Here is a 24,681-nt window from a genome sequence, read left to right as displayed (position 1 = left end):
TTTTTGTACTGTGACCCGGGCCGGTGAAAATTCTCAAATCGGCCCGGCCCGTTGCAAGTATGGTTTTTTCTACAATTTTTGTAGTGTCCTTATCAATTTCTGTCGTTTACTATCAAAAACATTGAAGGAAAACAACTAAAACGAGCGAAAAAATTGAAAAGATGAACATGACCGAAGTCGAATTTCTAGGCCACCGATTGCTCTCACTGGATTTCAGTCCAAATTACCAAATTAAAACCAAAAAAAAAATTATGTGGAAACCAATCTCTTTTTTATATTCTTCTTCCATATTCTTGTTGTTTTTCGTCACCTTCCTCCCCAAACTAGTCTCCTCCACTCTGTCTTTTCGGCCGCCTAATGATTTATGCACAATTATTATGAGATTTGGTACGTGTGGTGGGGGATATGAATATTGACACCCTCGGAGGAGAGAGGGACCCTCCGAAAATCAGCAGAATACAAACTACAACGTCATCATCAGAATACACATATGGAGATTTCCGTCAGAATTCTTCAGGGATTTTTCGGCGGAAATAGTGTAGATGCAAGCTTTCTGTAGACAGGGACAAAAAACTCCTGATGATACTTCGGCACGTCATCTTCATCCCCATTTTTAATCCGATATTATTAGAAGATTGGATTAGGGCCATCTCTTGAATTGCAGGGGAAGCAAAAAAAAGGAAAAGAAGAGATGAGAAGTGACATTTTCAGTCGGCGTGCGAAAAAAGGAGGAATTTTCAGATAAAAAGACAGGAAACATGTGCCTTTTACGTGTGATTTGAGATATTATGTTCACGGGGAAAACGTGAAAAACGGGATGATAAACATGGGGGAAAACGGATTAGGTGTGTTGTGCAGGGAAATACATTTCAGCAAAAAAGGGACTCTAACAATAAGGAAGAGGAATTGTATTACCGTTGCACGGTTGTTGCAACTGCGCTCCGTTGCACAACGATCGGCACGGTGCCAAAAAAGAGTTGGCCGAATGCCAAATTTAAATTTGTCTTTTTTTTTATATTGTCGAAATAAACTTTCTTGAGATTCGGGGTTTGCGGACCTAACTTCCCGCGCTCAAAATAAGCCACGCCCTCTTTCCGTTGTCTCGGCTATATATTCAGAAAAGATCGGGGAGTTCGACAACTGTCGAAAAAATAAAGTTTCGACAAGGATTTTCAAAAAAAATTTCGCGGGCTGGAACACGCAAGCGCATGAAGTTATGGGCGGAGCTTAAACTGCAAGCTTAATTAAGCGGCGCGGTTCTAATTCCAGTTGTTTTTTTCCAAATTAAGAACCGCGCCGCTTGCAGATTAAGCTCCGCCCACAACTTTATGCGCTTGCGTGTTCCAGCCCGCGAAATTTTTTTGAAAATCCTTGTCGAAACTTTATTTTTTCGACAGTAATATTATAGCCGAGACAACGGAAAGAGGGCGTGGCTTCACAGGGTTGCAAAACGCAAGGTCGCTTAAACGCGCTCCGTCGCTCAGCGGTTGGCACGGTGCCAAAAACTGACTTGGCTGAGTGCCAAGTTCAAGTTTAGCGTGTGTTTATCGTATATTTTGATGAAAAACGCGACGCACACGCATCGCGACTCGGTCGGTAATTTCAAAACTTTTCGTTGCGGACCTTACGCCTTGCACCCCTGTGTGGCTTATTTTGAGCGTGGGAACTTTGGTCCGCAAACACCAAATGTCAAGAAAGTTTATTTTGACAATATCTTTCAATGAAAACCGCGACGCGCACGCAACGCGACTCGGAAAAAACTCAAATCTTCTCGCTGCGGACCTTACGCTTCGTACCCCTATGCTCCATCGTCAATACCCACGCAAAGTCTAGGAGAGCACGTTTACTACTGACATGATTTATCACTGTGTCTATATATTTATCAACGATGGCTTTTAAAAACGCGCTCCAACGAAATTCTGAATTGCCCGCGAATTCTAGGGGAGCGCTTTTGCTACTGACATGTTATTTGGCAAAAACAGTGTGGGGAATAGAGAGACGTAGAGAAAGGAGACGAATATCCAGAGGATTTCGATGGAGCGCAGTTGTGAAAATATTTCGAAAAATTTGAAAAAAAACTGATTTAAATAAAAAATATTTGAATTTTCCGGATTTATTCATATCAAAATAAAATTCTGAAGAATAGCAGAAACTGGAAATTCTCAAAAATTGAACTTTTTGAAATTTTCTGGAAATTCAAGCGACAAGTCTGAGTTATGATTGTTGAAAGCGCGCTCCAATGATAATTTTTTTTTGAAAATCCCAATTCCAGCAGTTCAAAAATGCTGTATTTTGCAACAGAAAGGCATTAATTAGTCTCTTTAGAAATGCTCTGAAATAATTTTTGCTTTGAAATCCACTACGGTAGACATTGCCAATTGTGCAAACACCACCACGTCAGAATGCACACAAACTGAAAATTTATTTTTGCGAAATTCAATTCAAAGAAAAATGCTCTTTGATTCTCAATTTTTAATTATCCATTTCTATTTCTAGAAAGCTCGGAACCAAAAATAGGAAATCCGAATTTCCATGACAACATATGTAATCTCTTCTTTTCTATTTTCGCTTCGCCAAAAAAATTGGAGTTCCATTTTCGTCATCTGCCGTGTCAGAACGTTCTGAATGACGCAAGTCGAGCTGAAAATGACTGGAAATTCTGAAAACTAAAAATTTCTGAAAATAGAATTCAACGTTACTAATTTTATGAAGAATTTTCTGGGGAGATGGGTACAGGGAAGATAAAAATGAATAGTTTCGGGTTGACTGGACTGAGAAAGTTGGGTGGGGGGAGCACGCACGGAAAGAATTGAAAGAAAATGACAAACACAAAGGAGACAAAAAACATTATAAAATTAATATAATACACAAAAATTATGTAACTTAAAAGGAAGTAAATCAACGAGGGGATAAGAGCAAAAATGACTGAAAATGTAAAAAAAAACAATGAAAACGATTAAATATAGAGAAAATAAAGGGACAAGATGAAAAAATTTAGACATTGAAAGTTTTCAATCCAGGAGTCGCCGAGTAGTTGATCAGGGAACTTTGGCCACACGAGAAGGTGCGCTCACGGAAACCTGAAATATTAAAAAAAATTGAGGAATTTGCAAAGAAAATTAAATTTTTTGTTTAATATTGAAAATTTTTGTTCTAAACTACTGGATTCTGGGTGCTCATCTAATTAATCTTACATCCATTTACCTGTACTCATCACAATATCGTCCTCATCCAAAAAATCGAGACCCTCCGAGCTTGACACAGTTTCCGCCGACTTCTCCGACTTTTCAGCAGTGGCACCGGCGACTGCATTCCAGCACAATGCTTTGGTGAGAGTCGACAAGTCTTCAGCGAGTGGAGAGAACTTTCGCATCAGTGGAGTCATGAATTGGCTGCTTCTGGAAATTATATGATTACCGTAATGATGTTATTGGAGGGATTGGAAAGATGTAATTTAAATGTTGTAATCAAACTTGTGGGCCGGGCCGGGGTTTAAAATTCAAAAACTTTTTTGGACTAAATTTTGTACGAAATTGAAGTTTTTGCCGAAAATGTCGAATTTTTTACTATATTTCAGAATTCAATCAAAAGCTAGTAATGCATCAAGGAATTGGGTTTTTTGATGTAAAATTTTCTAAAAACATTCAAAAACATTAGTCAAAAAATGGCGCACTAACGCTTTGGAACTGTTGTGTTTTGGAACTGCTGCGATTTGGAACTGTAACGTTTTGGAACTCCTTTCGCGTTAGAGCGCGCTTGCATTTTTCACTCAATTTGAGATTTAAAGCCATATTTTAAATATGTTTTTCTCTTTTTTTTTATCAAGAGTTGGTATTTTTTACTTTTTTTTGATAGAAATTGAGAAAAATATATTTAAAATATGGCTTAAAATCTCCAATTTGAGTGGAAAATGCAAGCGCGCTCTAAGGCTAAAGGAGTTCCAAAACTTTACAGTTCCAAAGCGTTAGTGCGCCCAAAAAATAGGCACATTTTCTTGAAGCCGGGCCGACGAGGCCGAGCCGAATTTTGACAAGTTTGGTTTTAATTATAAATTTCAGTTGAGAGTCCTAGATCAAAAATACGGGAATTCTATGAATTTGCAGCAATTTTCGAGAAGAATTCAAAAAAAATTGCCAAATGCATTTGTTTTACGATTTCACTGGAAAAAATGGGTTTAGAATTACTCAAAAGAAATGAAAAGCTAGATCGGCGCCTAGAAAATGGAAAGATCTTTGAAAGCCCTGAAATCAACTTTTTGCTAGAAAATATGCAATTCGGGAGCCTAAAACAAGTGTCTTGCCACAAAAAAACTCACACTTTCAAATGGAACCCATCGAACGGGAACATGTCATCGAATGGTCTCTGCACTTCTTCTATTGGAATCACGTGGTTACAGTAAACCAATTGAAGTGATCTGGAACTTTTTCAGTGATTTTATCAAATTTCAGCCAATCTAAAAGTACCTTGTGATAGCAGAGAAGCATCTGGCGACGGGTTTCGACACGAATCTGAGTGGTTCTAATGGAGAGTGGACAACACGACCGACACCCCAACGACGTATTGTTTCGAGCATTTCTAGAAAAAAACACAATAATTTGGAATTAAAAAAAAAGTTTTAAGTTACCTTGATCCTTAACAAATTCCTTGTATCTAAATGCAAAAACGAGGAAAAACGCTTGAGAGACCGCGTAGAATGTTCCGTGTCGTTGAAGTCCCGGAAGGATTTGAGAGCTTCCCGATCCGAATTGGTCGACGTAGTGACGGAGCCAAGTGTAGATTTCTTCGAGCCAGGTGAATGCGGTGCTGAAAAATGAAATTGATGTCTGTCGTCAAATTTCTGGCGCGCCTTTGACGCATTTTCAACCACCAAAAGATCAGAAAGCGCCAAAGGTGCACCAGATTCCCACTTTTAGTCGTCTTATGGTTAGAAAACATAAACTGGCGCGCCTTTGACGCGTTTCATTTTAGTAGAATTCGAACTTGAAAGCGATACCCCACGGTTTTACCCTGGTAAGACCATACACCATTTTTCAAGAAACTTCGATTGGAAAATGCGAGAAATCGTGTGCGCCAAACGTACGCCAGTTGCCATTTTTAGTCTTCTGGTCATTGAAAACCATAATCTGGCCAAATTGTAGATGTAAAAATCCATCGAAAATCTCTAGATTTTGGTAACAAACTCACTTCTTCTTAACATATTTAGCTCGTGCCAAAAACGCTGCCAAATACGACGCGGCACCCTGACTTTTTCTCGCATCAGCCGGCGCCCTCGGCATTCGAATAGTGACTTGCCACAAGTGTTCGAGAACTTTCTGTTCATATTCTGCTTTCAATGATCCGAAATAGAGCCAAACGAATGAAATATATTGGACATGAGTGGCATTGAGCATTGTCGATTCCAAAACTTCCAAAAATGTATCGAATAGTTTCTCGGCCGCCAACACTTTGTCTCCGCTAAATTTGAATGAAGTCAACCATTTCTCATCGATCTTCTCTCCTTTCTCCTCTGATTCTTGTCTATCGATGCCTTCTGAATCTCTGATGAAAGCGATGACGTCAGTGCAGACTGCATCAAGATACTGAAGCATTTGTTCTCCTTTACGCTGCTCCAAAAGTTGTGGAGTGACGTCTTCTGAATTGTTGGTACTTTCAACGATCTCTTCGATAAGGATGTCATCGTTGAGAGCGAACAGGCGTGGGCTTTTGTTATCTTCTTCGTTTTGTTCGCATCTCCAGTTGTGAGCCTGGAAAAATGATTTGAATGAAAGAGTTTCGGAAATTGTATCGCGAGTAAATGTGACTACTGTGAAAAATTCAAGTTTCGACAAGGATTTTCAAAAAAATTACGCTGGCTGAAATGCAAGTGCGGCAGGGAATGGGGATCTTAAACTGCTAGCGCCGTGGATGAAATTCCAGCTGATTTTTTAACGAGCAACATCGAACTTCAAAATGAAATCGTATTCAAATGGACGTTTCCAACTTTTTTGTTGTATATTTGCATATATCTCATTTTTAATCAGTTAAAATACGATTCAATCTTAAAATTCAATGTTGCTCGTTAAAAAATCAGCTTGAATTTCATCCGCGCCGCTTGCAGTTTAAGCTCCGCCTACGATTCCCTGCCGCACTTGCATTTCAGCCCGCGAAATTTTTAGAAAATCCTTGTCGAAACTTTACTTTTTTATAGTAAGGGCCGCTTAAATAGGTTTTTCAGAATCAACTAGCAAAATCCTTTACATTGAAAGAACTAGGCCAGAATTCCAGAATTGTTCGTGCCAGCAGCTCAGGGATGTGCCTATGGAGGCGCTTTGGGCGCTGAAAGATTTCAAAGTGGGCGAAAATGGGACGAGAGAGAGTGTGTAAAATCGAGAGTGTGTCTGCGTCTCTCCATTTCGCACACTCTTTCTCGTCGCATTTTCAAATTTCGGCTGAAAATGCGAGGCGCTCAACGCCACCCGGGCACATATCTGCAGCAGCTGAACTTTTTGTTTCTATCGATTTCAGAAACTCTTCTATTTCATTTAGTAAGAAATTTACATAAATTAACATATAATTCCCAAACTTCCAAATCCTTACATCATCTCTAGCCAATCTATCGAACATTGTCTCCCATAAATCCTTTGAAATACTCGACGGAATATACTTTTGCATCAAAATCAAATTTCTCATGTAACCAGAAACAGTAACCGCTGGACGAGTGACATGTGGCATCGCTTTCTTCGCACATTTCAACAAAGTTTTGGCGGATAACGGGAAACATCTGAGAACACTTGAAATGATATAATGAGCCATTTCGAAGTGCTCATTCTGTTTCTCTTCTGTCAAAACGAACGTGACGATTCGAGTCTCGTCGTTGACAGAAACCTGGGGAACGAGACGTTCAATCACAGAGTTATACACGTCTTCAGTGAAACAGAGATGTCGAATGGCAAGTTCGCAAAGGAATGTACGGAATTTTTCGATGACAGACGACGGGATTTTGTCCCAACGAAGATTGAGAAGTCTCTTGACGAGTACATCAGTTCTCGCTTCCATTGCATCAGCGATACCGAGAAATTGTTCCAATAATTGTAGTTTTGGCGCTTCCGACTCCCATTGATCGAATGTTTCCAGTGCATTACAGATTTTTCGGTAGAGGACAGCCGAAGTGACGTCTCCTTTCAGATAATTTTCGATGATTTCACGTCCAGTGGGGGCATTTGGTGGGTTGGAAGTGGTAGCCGGCTTGACGTCTTCCAATTTCACTTTTTTCACGTCGCTTTCTGGAAAATAAAAGATTTGGGTGAAAAAGACGTTTTTTCCGTGATAAAAATGGATTTTCGAAAGATTCAAAGCAGAAAAACTTCGATTTTCTAGCTGCAATTTGATTTTCACTACTTACCATGCTTTGGCGACAAGCTGGGTGCGCTGGCAGTGGATCTCTTCATGGCGATAATGATGATACGTCTTCCGAGACACGATTATTATAAATTGAGAATTGAAAACCAAGAAAATTCAACAAGAGTATGCAACAAATGCTGAAAGAAAGACACAATTAATAAACCAGTTCTGTTCGATTTGAAAACAAAAAGTATCGATTTGTAACCAAAACTCACAATAACAAGACCTGTACACAACAACGAGGACGCTTTCCGTCGAAGATTGAATTTCGAAGAAAGCGGGGTTCCTTGGCGCTTATGCGGTCATTGCCAAAATCCCAAGTTGCTGAAAATTGCGAAATTTTTCTTCATGTTTTTCAGAAAATCAAAGTTCAAAAGAGTTTCGAAACGGGAAAAAATCAATTTGAGAGACAATTTATGAGAATTTTTGGACGTTTTATATATCAAAATGTTCCAAATAATTTTCTCTACTCGAATTACACAAATTAAATCAAATTCTGCGGCTCGGAAAGAAATAAAACCATGAAAACGTTAATCTGTTTATTTCAGAGGCACGAGTAATGCGCTAACCGCCCGGTTGGCGCATTACTCGTGAGATGGCAGGCGCGATTCTCGACGAGTGGCCATTCGAATAACCTCTATTTGTTCAGGTCGAGAAATAGACAGTTTTTGCACTTTTATCAGTTTTTTTTGTAGTTTATGAGTTCTTTGAACATTCAAGTTTCTTCTTTTATACACACAAGTGCATGAAATTGTGTGGACCAGCTTATTATGGCTAATTACAAGTTATGAAGCAAAAAGAGCAATTACTTGCTCAAAGGACCTGGATAATTAGGAACAATATACTATTATTTTGACAATTACACTGTTTTATCTATAAAATGTTTGACTTTCTCGAATCAACAATTTCTAAATTTCTAAAAACCTAGATCTCGGCGAAAAACAGAAAAAGAGGTAATGGCAGGCCATTAGGTCAATAAATCACAAGTACTAATGAGATTGTTATCGATTTTTACTAATCTACCTTGTCGTCGAAACGATTAAAGTAAATATCAAAACCCGTTTCGATTTTTTGGACTATTTAATTGAATACTCCAAGAAGATGGAGTACTCATTTCAATTTTTTGAATTTTGGTAATGGAGCAGGCTTAAAGGGGTTATTTTTGTGTTACGACGTGTATGACTATAGTAAAAATTTTTTTGATTTTTTGAAAAGTTTTTATTAAATTCTTCGAGACATCGCGGTCTATTTCATCTCATCTGACATTCGAGAGCGCCGGTTTATTAAATATAGTTTCAGAAAGTAAAAATTAAGAAATTCAAGAGTTTTGATAGCAAAAGAAGAACATTTTCTGGAGAAAAATTGATTTTCTCCTAATTCTGAAGGATAGTCGAAAATTTGACTGTTTCGCAAAAATGTTTTTTTCAAAATTGAAATTTGAAATTTGGCCCCAAGTACCCGGGCCTTGACAAGTATGAGTTTGTCTAATTATCCCCGATGTTCAACAAAAAAATTCTCAATTTCAAGGATTCATAATTCAATTTAGAATTCTTCACTGTTATTTTTCCATTCCAGTTCCTAACTCCAGGTACCGTGACTATCTTCATGACGTCTTCTCTCTCCCCGTACCCAATTATCAAAATCACCCCACAAGGGCATCTAGAATAGTCAGTGTACACCTATCGTACACTGACCAAAGTTTGTCTCTCATTCTTACCCGAACCGAACAAAAAACTTCGTCTCGACCGCTCATCAAGATCAATAAATATCAGTCATTTGACACAAAAAAGTGTACAATTTTTTTCGTGTCTCTCGAAGTGACGATGTATCCCTTCCCAGCCAACCAGCACACCACCACAACACTTTCAATAATAAATCATTGGGGTCCCTCCTTCCAATAATTATCCGTCCCACCACCGACAAGAAGAGGGAAACATGAACCCCTCCCTACTCCGACTCTTTTCTTCTCTTGTACCAATCCAGTAGTCTGTGTCTCTTTTAGTGTGTGTCAAGCCAATTACCCTCCCCGTCCGTTTTCTTTTCTTCATCTTCCTTCCCCCGCCCTCGTTTATATCCTTTCTTGAGCTCCAAGAGCACTCTTCTCTCCTTTTGGGACGCCACTTCTTTTTTCTTCTTTTTCAAACGCACTTCGACTTTTTGATGTCTCATAAAGACCCCTGTCGATTAGTTTTTTTTGTTTACAAGTCTACGCTACACAAGCTTGAGAAGAAAACCCACCATCAATTATTCATAGTTTTGTTCGTCTCTTTTCTGTTACTTTTGCTTTCACAAAGATCTTAGAGTTTGTAAAAAAAAGTAGTTGTAGGAAGTAGATTTACATAGTAATTCAATTTCTGCTGAAATTTACATTTCGATGAACATTTTTTTGGGTCTGGAACCTGACTACCCAATAAGATTTATTGAACAACGTTCTCTGTAAAACTTCATTGATAGGTATTTGAAGTTACTATCAGACAAAGTAAGACGCAGCCTGTTTAAAATTTTCGGGTCAACATCAGTTTTAACCGAGGTCCGTTACCTTTTACTCTACTGAATGCCTCTCATTTTTGCGATTGCTCATCCCGACACGAGTCTCTAAACAGTGCGTTTCATCTAAAATACACTTGCAAGCCAAAACGGGCCGGCGCATAACTCGCTTAAATCTTAATCTTATGTGCTGAAAAATATACGAAAATGTAGATCTCGGTCAGATCTATGTCTCTGACTGACTACGGACCGGATGGATGTTAGTTAATGTGCCGCGGGCCGGGCTAGAAGGGCTATTTTCGAGTTTTTGACACTTTTTCTCGGCCGCGGCATGTTAACGAAGTAGGTCACAGACATAGAACTCTCTGAGATCTATATTTTGGTATATTTTTAAGCTCATAAAGCTCAGTTTTAAGTGAGTTACGCGTCGGCCCGGTTTGCAAGTATGATCTAAACCGTTGCCCCGAATTTCAAGAATCGATTTTATGGAAACTAGAAATTTTCTGATGATCGCTATTATCACGATAACTTGATTGTAATAATGGCACATCTTAAATAGGTTTACCCGTGAAAAAATGCCTTATCGTAGTTTGTAGTTCGAACTGATGACTCATAAGTTATGAGCCTATTCATAAGGTAGAAAAAGCAAAAACTTTTTGCTATCGTATGAAAAGACTCATCTGGGGTTTTCATTATTTGATCTCTGAATCCATCAGGTTCTGCAGGCTTTTGCTGACCGATAACAAATGTTTCTCTGTTAGTGGAGCTTCGTAGTAAAACATTTGAAAAAGTATTGCTATGACTTATCTCGAACCAAATTGACAGTCAGAAAAGCAAAACTGCATTTGCATCATTTTCATTAAAATTTCCCCCTATGCTCTTCCTAATTTCCGGCATACCAACTAGTCCCTATCATCTTTTCTCTATTTTTCCGTCTGCTTCTTCTCCATGCATTTTTTCTTCTTCACATCTTCATTCTCTTGCAAAAGAGCTACGAATCGTTGTCTCTGTGACTACTGTATCCTGGCTACCGCGCGCAGAAATTGTGTAGTCTGATTCGAGAATATGTATTGTGATATTACGAATCTACAAAAAATGACGTGACCAAAGAGTGTGAGAAAAAGTTTCTGCGCACATGATCTAGATTTTCTCACCCCCCTCCCCCTCCCGAAAAGTTTTATAATCATATCAGAATATTGGTATTGAACTTCCTCAACTTCAACATCTTCTCTGCTTACTCATGATAAATGTGTTATTCATAATCATCGAATCAAGCGAAGCGAATTAATCTTTTTGACACATGACTGAATTTAATCACCTAAACTGAAAAAACACATTGAAAAGTCTTCTTTCACAAACATTTCTTCTGACTTGTATAATCTGATTTTCATTTGATCTCTCAATTTTTTACACTTTTTATTTCAGATATGAGGAGTACATCAATATCATTACTGGTAGTTTTTCTGGTGTGGAGGATAACAGAAGGTGAGTACTTGTACCTTATTGTAAAAAAGTACTTTAATAAAAAGGCACCCCTCGATACCAAGAGTTCCCTCTTTTATGTTGAACTTTTCTTGAAAGATGACTGAAGTCGTAATTTTTATTCCAGATAGATTCCGATAATTTAAAAAATTTTAAAGAAGCTTTGGTGGAAGAGTTTTTCCTCTCGGACAAGATTTTTGCTCAAATCCTTGTTTCCTCACGTTTTGGAACAAATGCTTGTGGTTGTTCCATTTTTTGCGATAGAAATCAGGCTTGCGAAATTCCGGGTTGGCCCGCTGGGCCGGCCAGCCAGCCCGATCGGCTTGGATTTGAATTTTAGAACTTTTTTTACTACATGTTTTTTCAAAAAATAATTTTCTGAAAATTTTCCACAATGTTTCTCTAGCAAATTCCTCAAAAACCTTCAAAACATGCAAAAAATCGTCTATAAGATTTTTTTTCGAAAATATAATTTGAATTTTTTGCAGTACTGAACTTCCGGGCCGAAATCAGAATTTCTCCGGTCCGGCCCGACCCGTTGCAAGTCTGATATAAATTGAAAAAACACGAAAACTTGTTGTCCGCGCGGAAAAAAACTCTTCCACAAAAGTTTTTTTTGTATTTCATTATGCCGGGAGATCAGAAGTCACGAACATCCTGAAACTGTTTCCAGACTTTTGCTAGTAGAAAATTTTCCAAGTCACAAGACTTTTTGTTAAAAACTGTAGCTAGGGATCATCGCAGGAATATAGCTTTAGATACAATTTAATTTTTATAACATTTATAATATTATCAGGAATGGTAAACTTGTCATAACTAGGTAAATTTCCTTCAAAAACGTTTAGAATTTTCGAAACTTCTGAAATCGACATATATCGAAGCAATAAAAAACGTATCTTTGATAACCAAACAAAACAATATTCTAAAAAGTGTGTATAGAACTTCCAATTTCCCAGCCCAAAACATCGAAGTCTCCCGAGAACGTGTGCCTGAACAAATCCGATATTCCGAACCCTCCACAGCCGGTCCAAACACAGAAGAGGAATTCGTTCCACTGTCACCAGTCAGAAAAGTTCGTGCGGCACCAATCCCAAAACCTGTTTCCCAAGATGACAGGTGGACGGCGGAAGATGAGGAGGAAATCGACCCGGCAACTGCTACAGTACCATCAGATGTTGAAGTGAAACAGGATTCGGTAAGAGAGAAGAGCGTGAAGTTGTCTGATTTGCATGATTTCTAAATCTTGTTGCCTTTTTGTAATAAATTGTTTTTTTCCTTCTTTTTCTACCAACGCATGTTTCTTGCATGACACACTTTTTGATTTATGAGCTTCTCTCGTCTTCTGCATGCTGCATGAACAATATGGATGGCTCCCCACTTCATCATTTTACACTTGTTCTTCATCTCATCCCCCATTTTTCTAGGTCGACCATCACTATTACCAAGCGGAGACATATGTTGGAGACGTGGAGAAACTCAAAAAGTATTGGGTCAATGTGGAGCAATTCATGAAGAAACCAAAGACAATTGGGAATACAAGTCATCCGTTGTTGAGTCAGAGTTATAGACGAGCTGTGGTCCGTTTGGGAAGAAATACTTGGGGGATACAAAGTCTGAAATTCATTTCTGAAAGTCTAAAAAAACAAGAAAACACATCTAAAAAACTTGCTAAACTTCTCACGCTAGTACAAAAGTCAGATGGAAATCTCGTGATATTTTATAAGTTCTCAGGCCTCTTAGCAAAAAGGATACACAATGGTGGTACCCCTAACCAAAGCTAGTATTGATCAGAGCTCAATCAGATATCGATTTGGTGGCTCTGATTTTTAGCAGTCCTGATTCGAGGTAGCACAAAAGTAATTCCAATTTTTCCTTGATTTAATTAATTCCAATTTTTCCTTGATTTTCGATATTTTCTGGCTATAAAACGGACATACCTTTCAAAATGTGCATGTGACGTGCTTTATCACGCATAATGAAATACATTTTTGAGTTTTTTGTTTGTTTTATAGCCAGAAAACATCGAAAATCAAGGAAAAATTGGAATTAAAAATTTTTTGAATGAAAAAAAATTGAAAAATTATTTTTTCTAAAATGTTGAATTTTTGATGATGGTCTGTAGAAAAACTTAAAAACGTCTTTTGGTACATGTTTCGGCTAATTTGGATGATTTTTTGATGAGTTATGATGGTTTTCCCGAGGCGCCACTTTTGACTTCTGGAGCTCTAGCCCGATGCTTAGGGTTTCAGAAACCAATTCAACATAATTTTCTGTTTATTTGAACATGTTCCATCATTTTGACATTAAAAACTCAACAACTTCTAGAGAAAAATAAAAAGTTTTTTTTCGAATTTTCAAATCACGGTCAGGAAAAATCGATTATCGACAAAATTTAAAGTGTTAACTTTAAAAAAAACTTATTTTCTTATTGCTGAATGTTTCAGCTATCTTTGAAAAAAAAGTTTATCCAAAACGGACTTGTTTCAGCTGAGATACACATGAAAGAGTGGAGGTATACTCACCTATGACCGCTACTACTTCACACAAGAATCTATAAACTCATCCTTAGTTTAAGACTTTTTGTTTTTGAATTACGTCTTCGGGCAACTATGAATAATTGTAGTTATTGCTCTAGACTACACAAACCTGTAAAATATCTGCAATTTTCAACACATATTTATTAATTCCAGGGCGCCCGTCTCCAATTCAAATTCCCATTCTACGGACACAAAATGGCAAACCTCACAATCGCCACCGGTGGATTTATCTACATTGGAGATCACACTCATAATTGGTTGGCAGCTACACAATACATTGCGCCACTGATGGCTAATTTCCACACTTATCTCAATGTAAGATCTATATTGTTTTATTATTATACAACACCAATTATGAGACATTTAGAACTCGAATATCGTGTATGCTGATGACGGAGAGTCATTTGTGGTTGAGTGGAGAAATGTGCAATTGAAAGAGGATAAGGAGAAGAGTGAGTGGAACTTGGGAATTTAGTCTAGAAATATATATAAGAATGATTAAATTTGCTTATTTTCAGATGCATTCACCTTCCAAACCATTCTTCACAAAAATGGAGATATCGTGTTTATCTATAAGGATGTTCCATATGACATATCCAACATCTCCGATGCCAACCATCCCGTCAAACTTGGAATCTCTGACGCCTACATGTTCAAACACAATTTGCACCAATCAGCAGCTCCAAAACGTGTCATCTACGAGTACCATAGAATCGAGTTGGCTGCTGACAAAATTGTCTCAAATACAGTTGTCATTCTGAAAGCGCTTCCGAGTGAGTCATCATTCAATTTTTTTGTTTTCATTTGAAAATATTTTCAGCTTGCATCTCCTTCGACACCTGCGATTCCTGTACCAACGCCACTCTTCCACACTTCAACTGTCTTTGGTGTCACGCCAAGAAATCACATGGTGGACCATTCTGTACTGACGAATCTGGACTTCATCGTCGCCGTCAACAATGGTTTGAAGGAAACTGCTATCAACGAAGCAAGGCGTTGTATTGTGATGCAGATGATGAAAATGAGACATATGACGATGAGGATTATGTGAAGGCACAACTGTTCCCGGATGATAAGAGCAATGGTGAATCGAATGTAGACGTTGAGAAGATGAAGACATCGGATAAGGGAACGAAGTCAGCAATGCTTGATGAGTGGAAGAAGAAAGTGAAGGATGAGAAGGAAGCAAAGGGAGGAGTTGCCACGTTGACAATGATTGTTTTGGTGTTGTTATGCTTTGTTGCCTGGTTAGCATATGCTTATTATTATCCACATACAACAAGTGGACAGTTGTTGATTAAGGTGAGTTGATGGTTTGGAGATTTTTATCAAGGTCATGTGATCATTAGGGATTGGGATCATTCTATCAAGGACAGCGTTTTGAACAAGTGAAATCATTGATCAATGTTTACAAAAGCCATATGTTTTTAGGATACCGTAAAAACTGTATTTGAGATGCCCCTCAATTTGAAGTGCCGCTCTAATAGAGTTGCACTCCGACGGACCTTTGAACAATAGAGTTGCATGCACCTCAAATACAGTTTTGACGGTAGTTATTGCCAAATTGAAGAAAATCCCTACTTAAATTAATTGTAGGCTCCGCCCCAAAACAGTACACACACACACACACACACACTTTTGTTTGATTAAGTTCATGGGCCTGAACAACGAGGTTGAGATGTCTCACATGGCCATAGAAAGACCATATGAAGCATCTGCGCTCCAGTAAAATTAGCGCGAAATTCAAAAAATGTATCCAAGAATGTTTTGTGTGTGTGCTGAAAATGTGTATTTTTTCTTTTTGATGAATTCGATATTTATTGTGAGAAGTTTAATCGAAAATAGCGAGAAAAATAGAAGAAAAGTGAGCTTCACTTCAAAGTTAAACTCCCTATCGTTCGTTCACATTATAAACACGCGATTTGGCTGAGCGGCAGCTCAATTAGCCGCCTGTCAACCTGTCAAGTGGTATGAAAACGCGATTCATTAGACTTCTGGTTTGCCGCAAAATTGAATTGAATTCTTATGGACTAAATATCACCCTGTGTTAGGTATGTCGAGAAAGTGTGAACCGGCACTTGGTTTGGGGCGGGGCTTAAATTTCTAATTGACCTACTGACGAACGCGATATAATACATTTTTATGACATCAAAATGCAAAAAATTCACGAAATTTCCTTCGTGAATTGAAAAAAAAAATTATTAAATGGTACGTTTTCTTCGTGGGTAGGTTCATAATTAAACTTCAAAGTCTGCAAAAACCCATAAAACAGCTACCATGTGATAGAAAAAATTATCTGATGATTCAGAGTACCCCTTCAAATTATTTTCCTTAATCTCACATTTTCAGTACCGCCCATCCCGCTGGCACGTTCCAAATAGCCACGTCCGTTACAGTGCATCCGTTCATATGTAGACGCCTCATTTCTAATCAGTCTTCCTTTTTTATTTTCTTTTATTATTTTTCTATTTCTTTAAAAACACGAGTTGACCACTGGTGACCTGTCCATCAAACTTTATCACAACTCTAATTTTTCTTCTGCTTCTTAACGAATTGATCTCCCACCCCCAATCTACAAAAATACTTTACTTGTTTCTTTCCCCAGTATAATAAGTTTTTCAATGTTTCTAGAGAGCTTGTATAATGACTTTACTTGGGCTTTTTCTACTTTAGCATTTTCAATATTTTCAAATGTAATACTTTGCATAATGACAAGTTTCCTCCATTTTCAGTGATAATAATGAATTATTCTTTGAACATGTCTAAATAATTGCACCTGCCTCTTTCTCCCTTGGTTCAAACCGAAAATTGTTCATTCAAAGCCATGGATTCGCCAGATATTCTGAAACCCGCATCAGTCGACGCGCCGTTTTTCATAGATTGCGATACAAGTTATGATTCTACGATAGAGTTCTCTAAGTACTTATGCCAAGTTATCTATCTAGTCCCTGCTTTGATTCTACACTTGGCTTTACTAAGAGTATTACTGTATACTCATAGAAAAGAGTGTTTAGATAACTCTTATTTTTTTATTTTCTCGATGGATTGCGTTGTGGTAAGTGTTCGAAGGTGTATCAGAGTCTGTTCTGTTGTTTTCATATAAATAGCGAAAATTGAAAAAAAAAACAGTCGTTATTATCGGTTCAGGAATACTTGCCAGGGAGTGTTGTCTATATTGTTCAAAATGGTCTCGAAGCGGAAAACGTTGTTTGCAGTTCTTTTCAGATCTGCAAAACTAAACAACATTACATTTGTTATTTTCACATACGAGACAGTTCCGCGATATTACGAACAATTGACTAGCGTCCCCCGCCTCCCGGCGGGCTCCGCAAGACGGGGCATCGCCCCGTGCGCGGTGATTAGCAAGTTTTACATTCAAAAATTAGATTGCTCGATTTGAAGGAAAATGGAAGAACGACCAGCTTTTGAATTCAAAACAGACACACCGACTGATCCTATTTTCCCCGTATTCGTTCGAACTTTTTACAATATTTCCTTTCATATTCATTTAGAAAGTTCATACAAAAAAAAACAACAAAAAAACGAATAAGAAGGTTTCGAACCCCCACCACACCGATTATCACCCCCGCCCTCTCCCACTGCGCCATTTGTGCACAGAAAACCGAGGTCATGGAGAGAATAGAAAAGAGGGGAGCTCCTCGCAGCTGTACAATGACACATACAATGACAAAATGGTCAGTGTATTCGAAAAAATGTCAGTGTAGATTCAGGTTTCTCCACAGAATCGTCCGATATCAATATTTTTTGATCGGACTTTTTGGTTCCATTAGATCTCCAAAAGTTTAGATCGGTGTCAAAAATTCAGAGCGATTCAGTGGATCCAGTGCCCAGGACAGCGAATAGAAAAAATCCCAACATGACCGAAAAACCACGAAAATCACAAAATTCGGTTTTCTGAATGGGTTTTCAGCTAAAAGTATATTGAATTTTACATGGATCGATAGAGATTTTTTTTCCACACATTTCCTTTTTTTCGGATCTTGAAATTTCTCAAAACTGAGCGAGTTACAGCCGGTCAAAGTTTTAGGCGAAAAAAGGGGGATCGATCGATAATCGCTCATTTTTTGACTGTTTTTTGAGTATAACTCGATTGCATCACTTCCAAATTAAAATCTGTTTTTTTAGTCACCTTCCCCATGCCAAGTTTCATAACTGTACCAAATTTCAAAGCTTTCGGTTTAATACAACGCGAGATATCGAGAGGAAAGTAAAAAATTTGGAAAAAAAAGTAGTTCCCTTTCTTTTATGGCCATAAATCATATTTTTTTATATTTCCAGATAATTTTTACATGTCTCGATAGCCAGATGTTCAGAGATCTTAAGTCCAGAATATCCCCCCGAAATGTTCAAAACTGGCGCCGTACGAAGCAAGAAAAGGCAAAAATCGTGAATTTCTCAAGCCATTTTTTTGAGTGAAAAAAGTTGCTCTTACTTTTGTGCTCATAACTTTTTCGCGAATGCTCCAAACCCAACCCCTGGCGGTCGCCACCGGCGCCCCAAGTTTTTGTATCACCTCAAAAAAGAATTTTTTGAAAAAGTTGAGAACAAAGAGAGTTATTAAGAAAAATGAGTGCGGACGTTTTTGTGGACATTTTTTTTACCACAAGCTCCGCCCACTCCAAATCGGCACGCCTGTCCATAGGCGATTTAAGAAGAGGGGCCGACTAGCGTCCCCCGCCTGCCGGCGGGCTCCGCTAGAAGGGGCTTCGCCCCTTGCGCAGTGCTCAGCAAGCTTTGAATTTTTGTTCTACGACCATTTTGAAGCAAGTTAATTGACTTTTTCTATTTTATGTGACCCAAGCAAGCAGAATTTCATTAGCTTTCGAATGGTATTAAAATGAAGGTTCTACGACAATTTTGAGCCGAGTTAAAAAAAAACAAAAAATTAGACCAGCCAGAAACTCGAACCAAAAACCTCCCCCGCGACGCACCACAACACTGCCACTGAGCCACACACTCGCTGGTGTCTAGCCACCCAAATGGCGTTTAAGTGGTGGGAAGACGCACGCTTGCTTCGACTCGACCAGTCGTCTCCTTTCAGAAATGTTCTCCACAGTTTGGGACACTGTAACTCAGGTCAAAATCAATATTTTTTAAATCTGTTTTTTTCTCCCCCTAGATAATTTTCTTGGCTAACACATATCAAAAAACCGTATTAACCGGACAGATGACACTCCAGAGCTAAGCGATATAAGCGAAAAACACGTTTTCTCCACAGCTCAGCTCTCCCTGGACCGTTTTGGCTGAGACTTGATATTCCATTAGATAATTCCGATTTGACCAACATATCAAAAAATCAAAACAACTTTAGTACAAAAATTTTTCAGCACAGCCAAAAAAGTCCGGTGGAGGCCGACTACAGCAAGGCGTTTTTTTCTGTTTTTCTGCAGTCCACCGGCCGTACCGGACGGGGGGTGATTCAAATTATGAATTTGACGTAAAAAAGTGATTTCTCGTCTAATTTTACGTCTAGTTGTCAAGTTATATGAAAAAATATCGGGTAGAACTCGAGATAATCAAGGTAAAGCAAAAAAACCGAAAAATCAAAAAATCGAAAATTCTCTCAAAATGAAAAGTTGCCTCCATTCAATCGATTATAACTTGTTTAGAAGTATAGAATCTCAAAAAGGGGGTTCTTAATAAAAGATTGCCCCGAAAATTTGCTATCGATTAAAAAAATAAAATCAAAATTTCATCGAGAATTCGGAAAGTTATGAATGGCTCAAGTTGCGGACAAAAATTTGGACATTTTTAGTCGTTTTTTTCGCCGAATTTTGAGCATAACTCTGCTCTTTTCCACCACAGTAATATGGAATTTGGCAAAAAGCAAGAAAAAGTTATTAGCTAAGAAGCTAAAAAAAATTATTGAAAAATATAAAGTTTGAACAAAGTTACACTGGCCAAACTGAAAAACAAAATTGTAGACACGCGCTTAAGCCCCGCCCACTTTTTTTCCCCCCGCCATACCTACTACCCATTGGGAAAGAAGGTGGTGGACTAGCGTCCCCCGCCTCCCGGCGGGCTCCGCTAGGTGGGGCTTCGCCCCACGCGCAGTGCCCAGCAAGCTTTTAAATTTTGTTCTACGACCATTTTCAACCAAGTTAATTGACTTTTTCGATTTTATGTGACCCAAGCAAAAGGCAAGTGAAGAGCTTTCGAATGGTAGTAAGATGAAGGTTCTACGACAATTTTGAGCCGAGTTATAAGATTTTGAAGTTTAGAGGCTGGGGTACCGCGAGGCGCGAAGCTTCTGAAGTTTATCAGTGGGCTATCACCCTGTGGGGACACATCTGAAATTCACCACGGCAAAATTGTAAATCTACCACCCTGTGGGGACACATGTGACGTCATGGTGATAATCCGATTTTATTTAACTGATGGTAAAAGTACCGCAGGTGCTTTCATAGTTTCCAGGTTCTTCAACAGTTTCAGGGCCTACGGCCCCGGGCCTCCGGCCCTGTTCTTCCAGATTTTCAAGAGTTTCAGGGCCTGAAACCCTTTCCCAGAACATAACCGGGCCTTCGGCTCTGTTTCCCATGTTAATAATGATTCCCGGGTCTTCAAAAGCAAATGAGAAAAAAGCGCCAAACGCGCCCCAGCCCGAAAACGCAGTGCAAAAGCTGTTTTCTCCACAGCTCAGTTCCCACCGGACCGATTCCGCTGAAACTTATATATTCCATTAGGTAATTCCAAGCTGACCAACATATCAAAAAAGCAAAACATTTTCAGTAGAAAAATTTTTCAGTGCGGGCCAAAAACCCCTAAAAAACAGGAAAAAAACGCCTCCTGAAAAATTTTTTCACTAAAAGTATTACAAATTTTATATCAGTTTGTTCAGATTTTTTTTCTACGTCATATATTTTTGTCAGAACCAATAATTTCTCAAAACTATGCGCGCTACAGGCGCCGGAAGAAATGAGCGGGAGCGGTCGGCAAGTCGTCTTTTTTAGCGTATTTTTCGTGTTTGACGGGGTGTCCTGAGAAAACGGTCACTCTGATCAAAAATCTTTTTATTTTATTGTTTTTCCAGTTCAATTTTACATATACTTACAAAGTTTCAAATTAAAATCTACAATACAACCCGAGATATAAGGAGGGAAGTGAAAAAAATAAAAATTTTACAATTTTTTGAAATTTTTACCAGTTCGCTTGTAACTTTTTTTTGAAAAGAGATAATCAGATAATTTTTTTTTTCCAATCAGCCACGATTTTTCTCTATTGAGCCGCATACGTTTGGTGGTCATAACCCCAAAACCAACCCCACACGAAAGAGGGAAAGTCAAAAAAACACCATTTTTTCGAGCGAAAAAAAATGAATTTCACTTATCATCTTATCACTCAGCTGTCATGAATGGTATCATTACCAAATTTTGCAAAAATGATGGGGCATCGATTTGCTGATTGGCAAAAAAAGAATCTTGAAAAAAGGTTAAAAATGAAGCAAGTTATTAACGGCCAAACTTTGGGACATCTTTTCTGAGTTTTTGGAGTTTTTTCACTTTCCGGTTCCTCAAAAATTTTTGAAAAGAGATATCCGAATAATTTTTTTTTCTCCACTTAGCCACAGTCTTCCTCTAAAAAGCTATATACTTTTGGTGGTCGTAACCTCAAAACTAACCCCACACGAAAGACGGAAAGTTGAAAAAAATTTATTTTTTTTGGACTCAAAGTGAAGTTTTTTCCGTATAACTTTTTTCAAACATCTCCAATCATAAAATAATTTTGGCGTGAGCATCTACATTCACTTCCCAATCGATCAAAAAAAAATTTCGAAAATCCATCCATACATCTCTGAGAAACGGGTGCGGACACGCGAAACTTACACGAAACGACACCTAAGCCACGCCCATTTGAACCGACCATACCAACGGGGTATTATTGAAGAGTTGGGGGAGGACTAGCGTCCCCCGCCTGCCGGCGGGCTCCGCTAGAAGGGGCTTCGCCCCTTGCGCAGTGCTCAGCAAGCTTTGAATTTTTGTTCTACGACCATTTTGAAGCAAGTTAATTGACTTTTTCTATTTTATGTGACCCAAGCAAGCAGAATTTCATTAGCTTTCGAATGGTATTAAAATGAAGGTTCTACGACAATTTTGAGCCGAGTTAAAAAAAAACAAAAAATTAGACCAGCCAGAAACTCGAACCAAAAACCTCCCCCGCGACGCACCACAACACTGCCACTGAGCCACACACTCGCTGGTGTCTAGCCACCCAAATGGCGTTTAAGTGGTGGGAAGACGCACGCTTGCTTCGACTCGACCAGTCGTCTCCTTTCAGAAATGTTCTCCACAGTTTGGGACACTGTAACTCAGGTCAAAATCAATATTTTTTAAATCTGTTTTTTTCTCCCCCTAGATAATTTTCTTGGCTAACACATATCAAAAAACCGTATTAACCGGACAGATGACACTCCAGAGCTAAGCGATATAAGCGAAAAACACGTTTTCTCCACAGCTCAGCTCTCCCTGGACCGTTTTGGCTGAGACTTGATATTCCATTAGATAATTCCGATTTGACCAACATATCAAAAAATCAAAACAACTTTAGTACAAAAATTTTTCAGCACAGCCAAAAAAGTCCGGTGGAGGCCGACTACAGCAAGGCGTTTTTTTCTGTTTTTCTGCAGTCCACCGGCCGTACCGGACGGGGGGTGATTCAAATTATGAATTTGACGTAAAAAAGTGATTTCTCGTCTAATTTTACGTCTAGTTGTCAAGTTATATGAAAAAATATCGGGTAGAACTCGAGATAATCAAGGTAAAGCAAAAAAACCGAAAAATCAAAAAATCGAAAATTCTCTCAAAATGAAAAGTTGCCTCCATTCAATCGATTATAACTTGTTTAGAAGTATAGAATCTCAAAAAGGGGGTTCTTAATAAAAGATTGCCCCGAAAATTTGCTATCGATTAAAAAAATAAAATCAAAATTTCATCGAGAATTCGGAAAGTTATGAATGGCTCAAGTTGCGGACAAAAATTTGGACATTTTTAGTCGTTTTTTTCGCCGAATTTTGAGCATAACTCTGCTCTTTTCCACCACAGTAATATGGAATTTGGCAAAAAGCAAGAAAAAGTTATTAGCTAAGAAGCTAAAAAAAATTATTGAAAAATATAAAGTTTGAACAAAGTTACACTGGCCAAACTGAAAAACAAAATTGTAGACACGCGCTTAAGCCCCGCCCACTTTTTTTCCCCCCGCCATACCTACTACCCATTGGGAAAGAAGGTGGTGGACTAGCGTCCCCCGCCTCCCGGCGGGCTCCGCTAGGTGGGGCTTCGCCCCACGCGCAGTGCCCAGCAAGCTTTTAAATTTTGTTCTACGACCATTTTCAACCAAGTTAATTGACTTTTTCGATTTTATGTGACCCAAGCAAAAGGCAAGTGAAGAGCTTTCGAATGGTAGTAAGATGAAGGTTCTACGACAATTTTGAGCCGAGTTATAAGATTTTGAAGTTTAGAGGCTGGGGTACCGCGAGGCGCGAAGCTTCTGAAGTTTATCAGTGGGCTATCACCCTGTGGGGACACATCTGAAATTCACCACGGCAAAATTGTAAATCTACCACCCTGTGGGGACACATGTGACGTCATGGTGATAATCCGATTTTATTTAACTGATGGTAAAAGTACCGCAGGTGCTTTCATAGTTTCCAGGTTCTTCAACAGTTTCAGGGCCTACGGCCCCGGGCCTCCGGCCCTGTTCTTCCAGATTTTCAAGAGTTTCAGGGCCTGAAACCCTTTCCCAGAACATAACCGGGCCTTCGGCTCTGTTTCCCATGTTAATAATGATTCCCGGGTCTTCAAAAGCAAATGAGAAAAAAGCGCCAAACGCGCCCCAGCCCGAAAACGCAGTGCAAAAGCTGTTTTCTCCACAGCTCAGTTCCCACCGGACCGATTCCGCTGAAACTTATATATTCCATTAGGTAATTCCAAGCTGACCAACATATCAAAAAAGCAAAACATTTTCAGTAGAAAAATTTTTCAGTGCGGGCCAAAAACCCCTAAAAAACAGGAAAAAAACGCCTCCTGAAAAATTTTTTCACTAAAAGTATTACAAATTTTATATCAGTTTGTTCAGATTTTTTTTCTACGTCATATATTTTTGTCAGAACCAATAATTTCTCAAAACTATGCGCGCTACAGGCGCCGGAAGAAATGAGCGGGAGCGGTCGGCAAGTCGTCTTTTTTAGCGTATTTTTCGTGTTTGACGGGGTGTCCTGAGAAAACGGTCACTCTGATCAAAAATCTTTTTATTTTATTGTTTTTCCAGTTCAATTTTACATATACTTACAAAGTTTCAAATTAAAATCTACAATACAACCCGAGATATAAGGAGGGAAGTGAAAAAAATAAAAATTTTACAATTTTTTGAAATTTTTACCAGTTCGCTTGTAACTTTTTTTTGAAAAGAGATAATCAGATAATTTTTTTTTTCCAATCAGCCACGATTTTTCTCTATTGAGCCGCATACGTTTGGTGGTCATAACCCCAAAACCAACCCCACACGAAAGAGGGAAAGTCAAAAAAACACCATTTTTTCGAGCGAAAAAAAATGAATTTCACTTATCATCTTATCACTCAGCTGTCATGAATGGTATCATTACCAAATTTTGCAAAAATGATGGGGCATCGATTTGCTGATTGGCAAAAAAAGAATCTTGAAAAAAGGTTAAAAATGAAGCAAGTTATTAACGGCCAAACTTTGGGACATCTTTTCTGAGTTTTTGGAGTTTTTTCACTTTCCGGTTCCTCAAAAATTTTTGAAAAGAGATATCCGAATA

At 38.5% G+C, this 24,681-nt stretch overlaps 2 protein-coding genes across 2 annotated transcripts; one reads left to right on the top strand and one right to left on the bottom strand.

The window, feature by feature from the left end:
* Positions 1-2,994: 2,994 nt before the first annotated feature.
* GCK72_008834 (uncharacterized protein) lies at positions 2,995-7,427 on the bottom strand (the record flags this gene model as incomplete). Its single annotated transcript, XM_003107630.2, has 8 exons — positions 2,995-3,080; positions 3,205-3,398; positions 4,316-4,414; positions 4,464-4,575; positions 4,625-4,803; positions 5,185-5,744; positions 6,577-7,262; positions 7,382-7,427. The coding sequence occupies 8 exons, from the start codon at positions 7,425-7,427 to the stop codon at positions 2,995-2,997; spliced, it is 1,962 nt and encodes a 653-aa protein (XP_003107678.2).
* Positions 7,428-11,294: 3,867 nt separating this feature from the next.
* Positions 11,295-15,197, top strand: GCK72_008833 (uncharacterized protein; the record flags this gene model as incomplete). The annotated part of the gene is made up of 7 exons (XM_003107646.2): positions 11,295-11,352; positions 12,306-12,544; positions 12,774-12,926; positions 14,040-14,201; positions 14,254-14,338; positions 14,405-14,659; positions 14,707-15,197. The coding sequence occupies 7 exons, from the start codon at positions 11,295-11,297 to the stop codon at positions 15,195-15,197; spliced, it is 1,443 nt and encodes a 480-aa protein (XP_003107694.2).
* Between the last annotated feature and the right edge of the window lie 9,484 nt (positions 15,198-24,681).

The sequence above is a fragment of the Caenorhabditis remanei genome, chromosome III, assembly GCF_010183535.1.
Source record: "Caenorhabditis remanei strain PX506 chromosome III, whole genome shotgun sequence".
Classification (NCBI taxonomy): domain Eukaryota; kingdom Metazoa; phylum Nematoda; class Chromadorea; order Rhabditida; family Rhabditidae; genus Caenorhabditis; species Caenorhabditis remanei.
The sequence above is the reverse complement of the archived record's forward strand: the minus strand, read 5'-3'. Positions and strand labels throughout refer to the sequence as shown.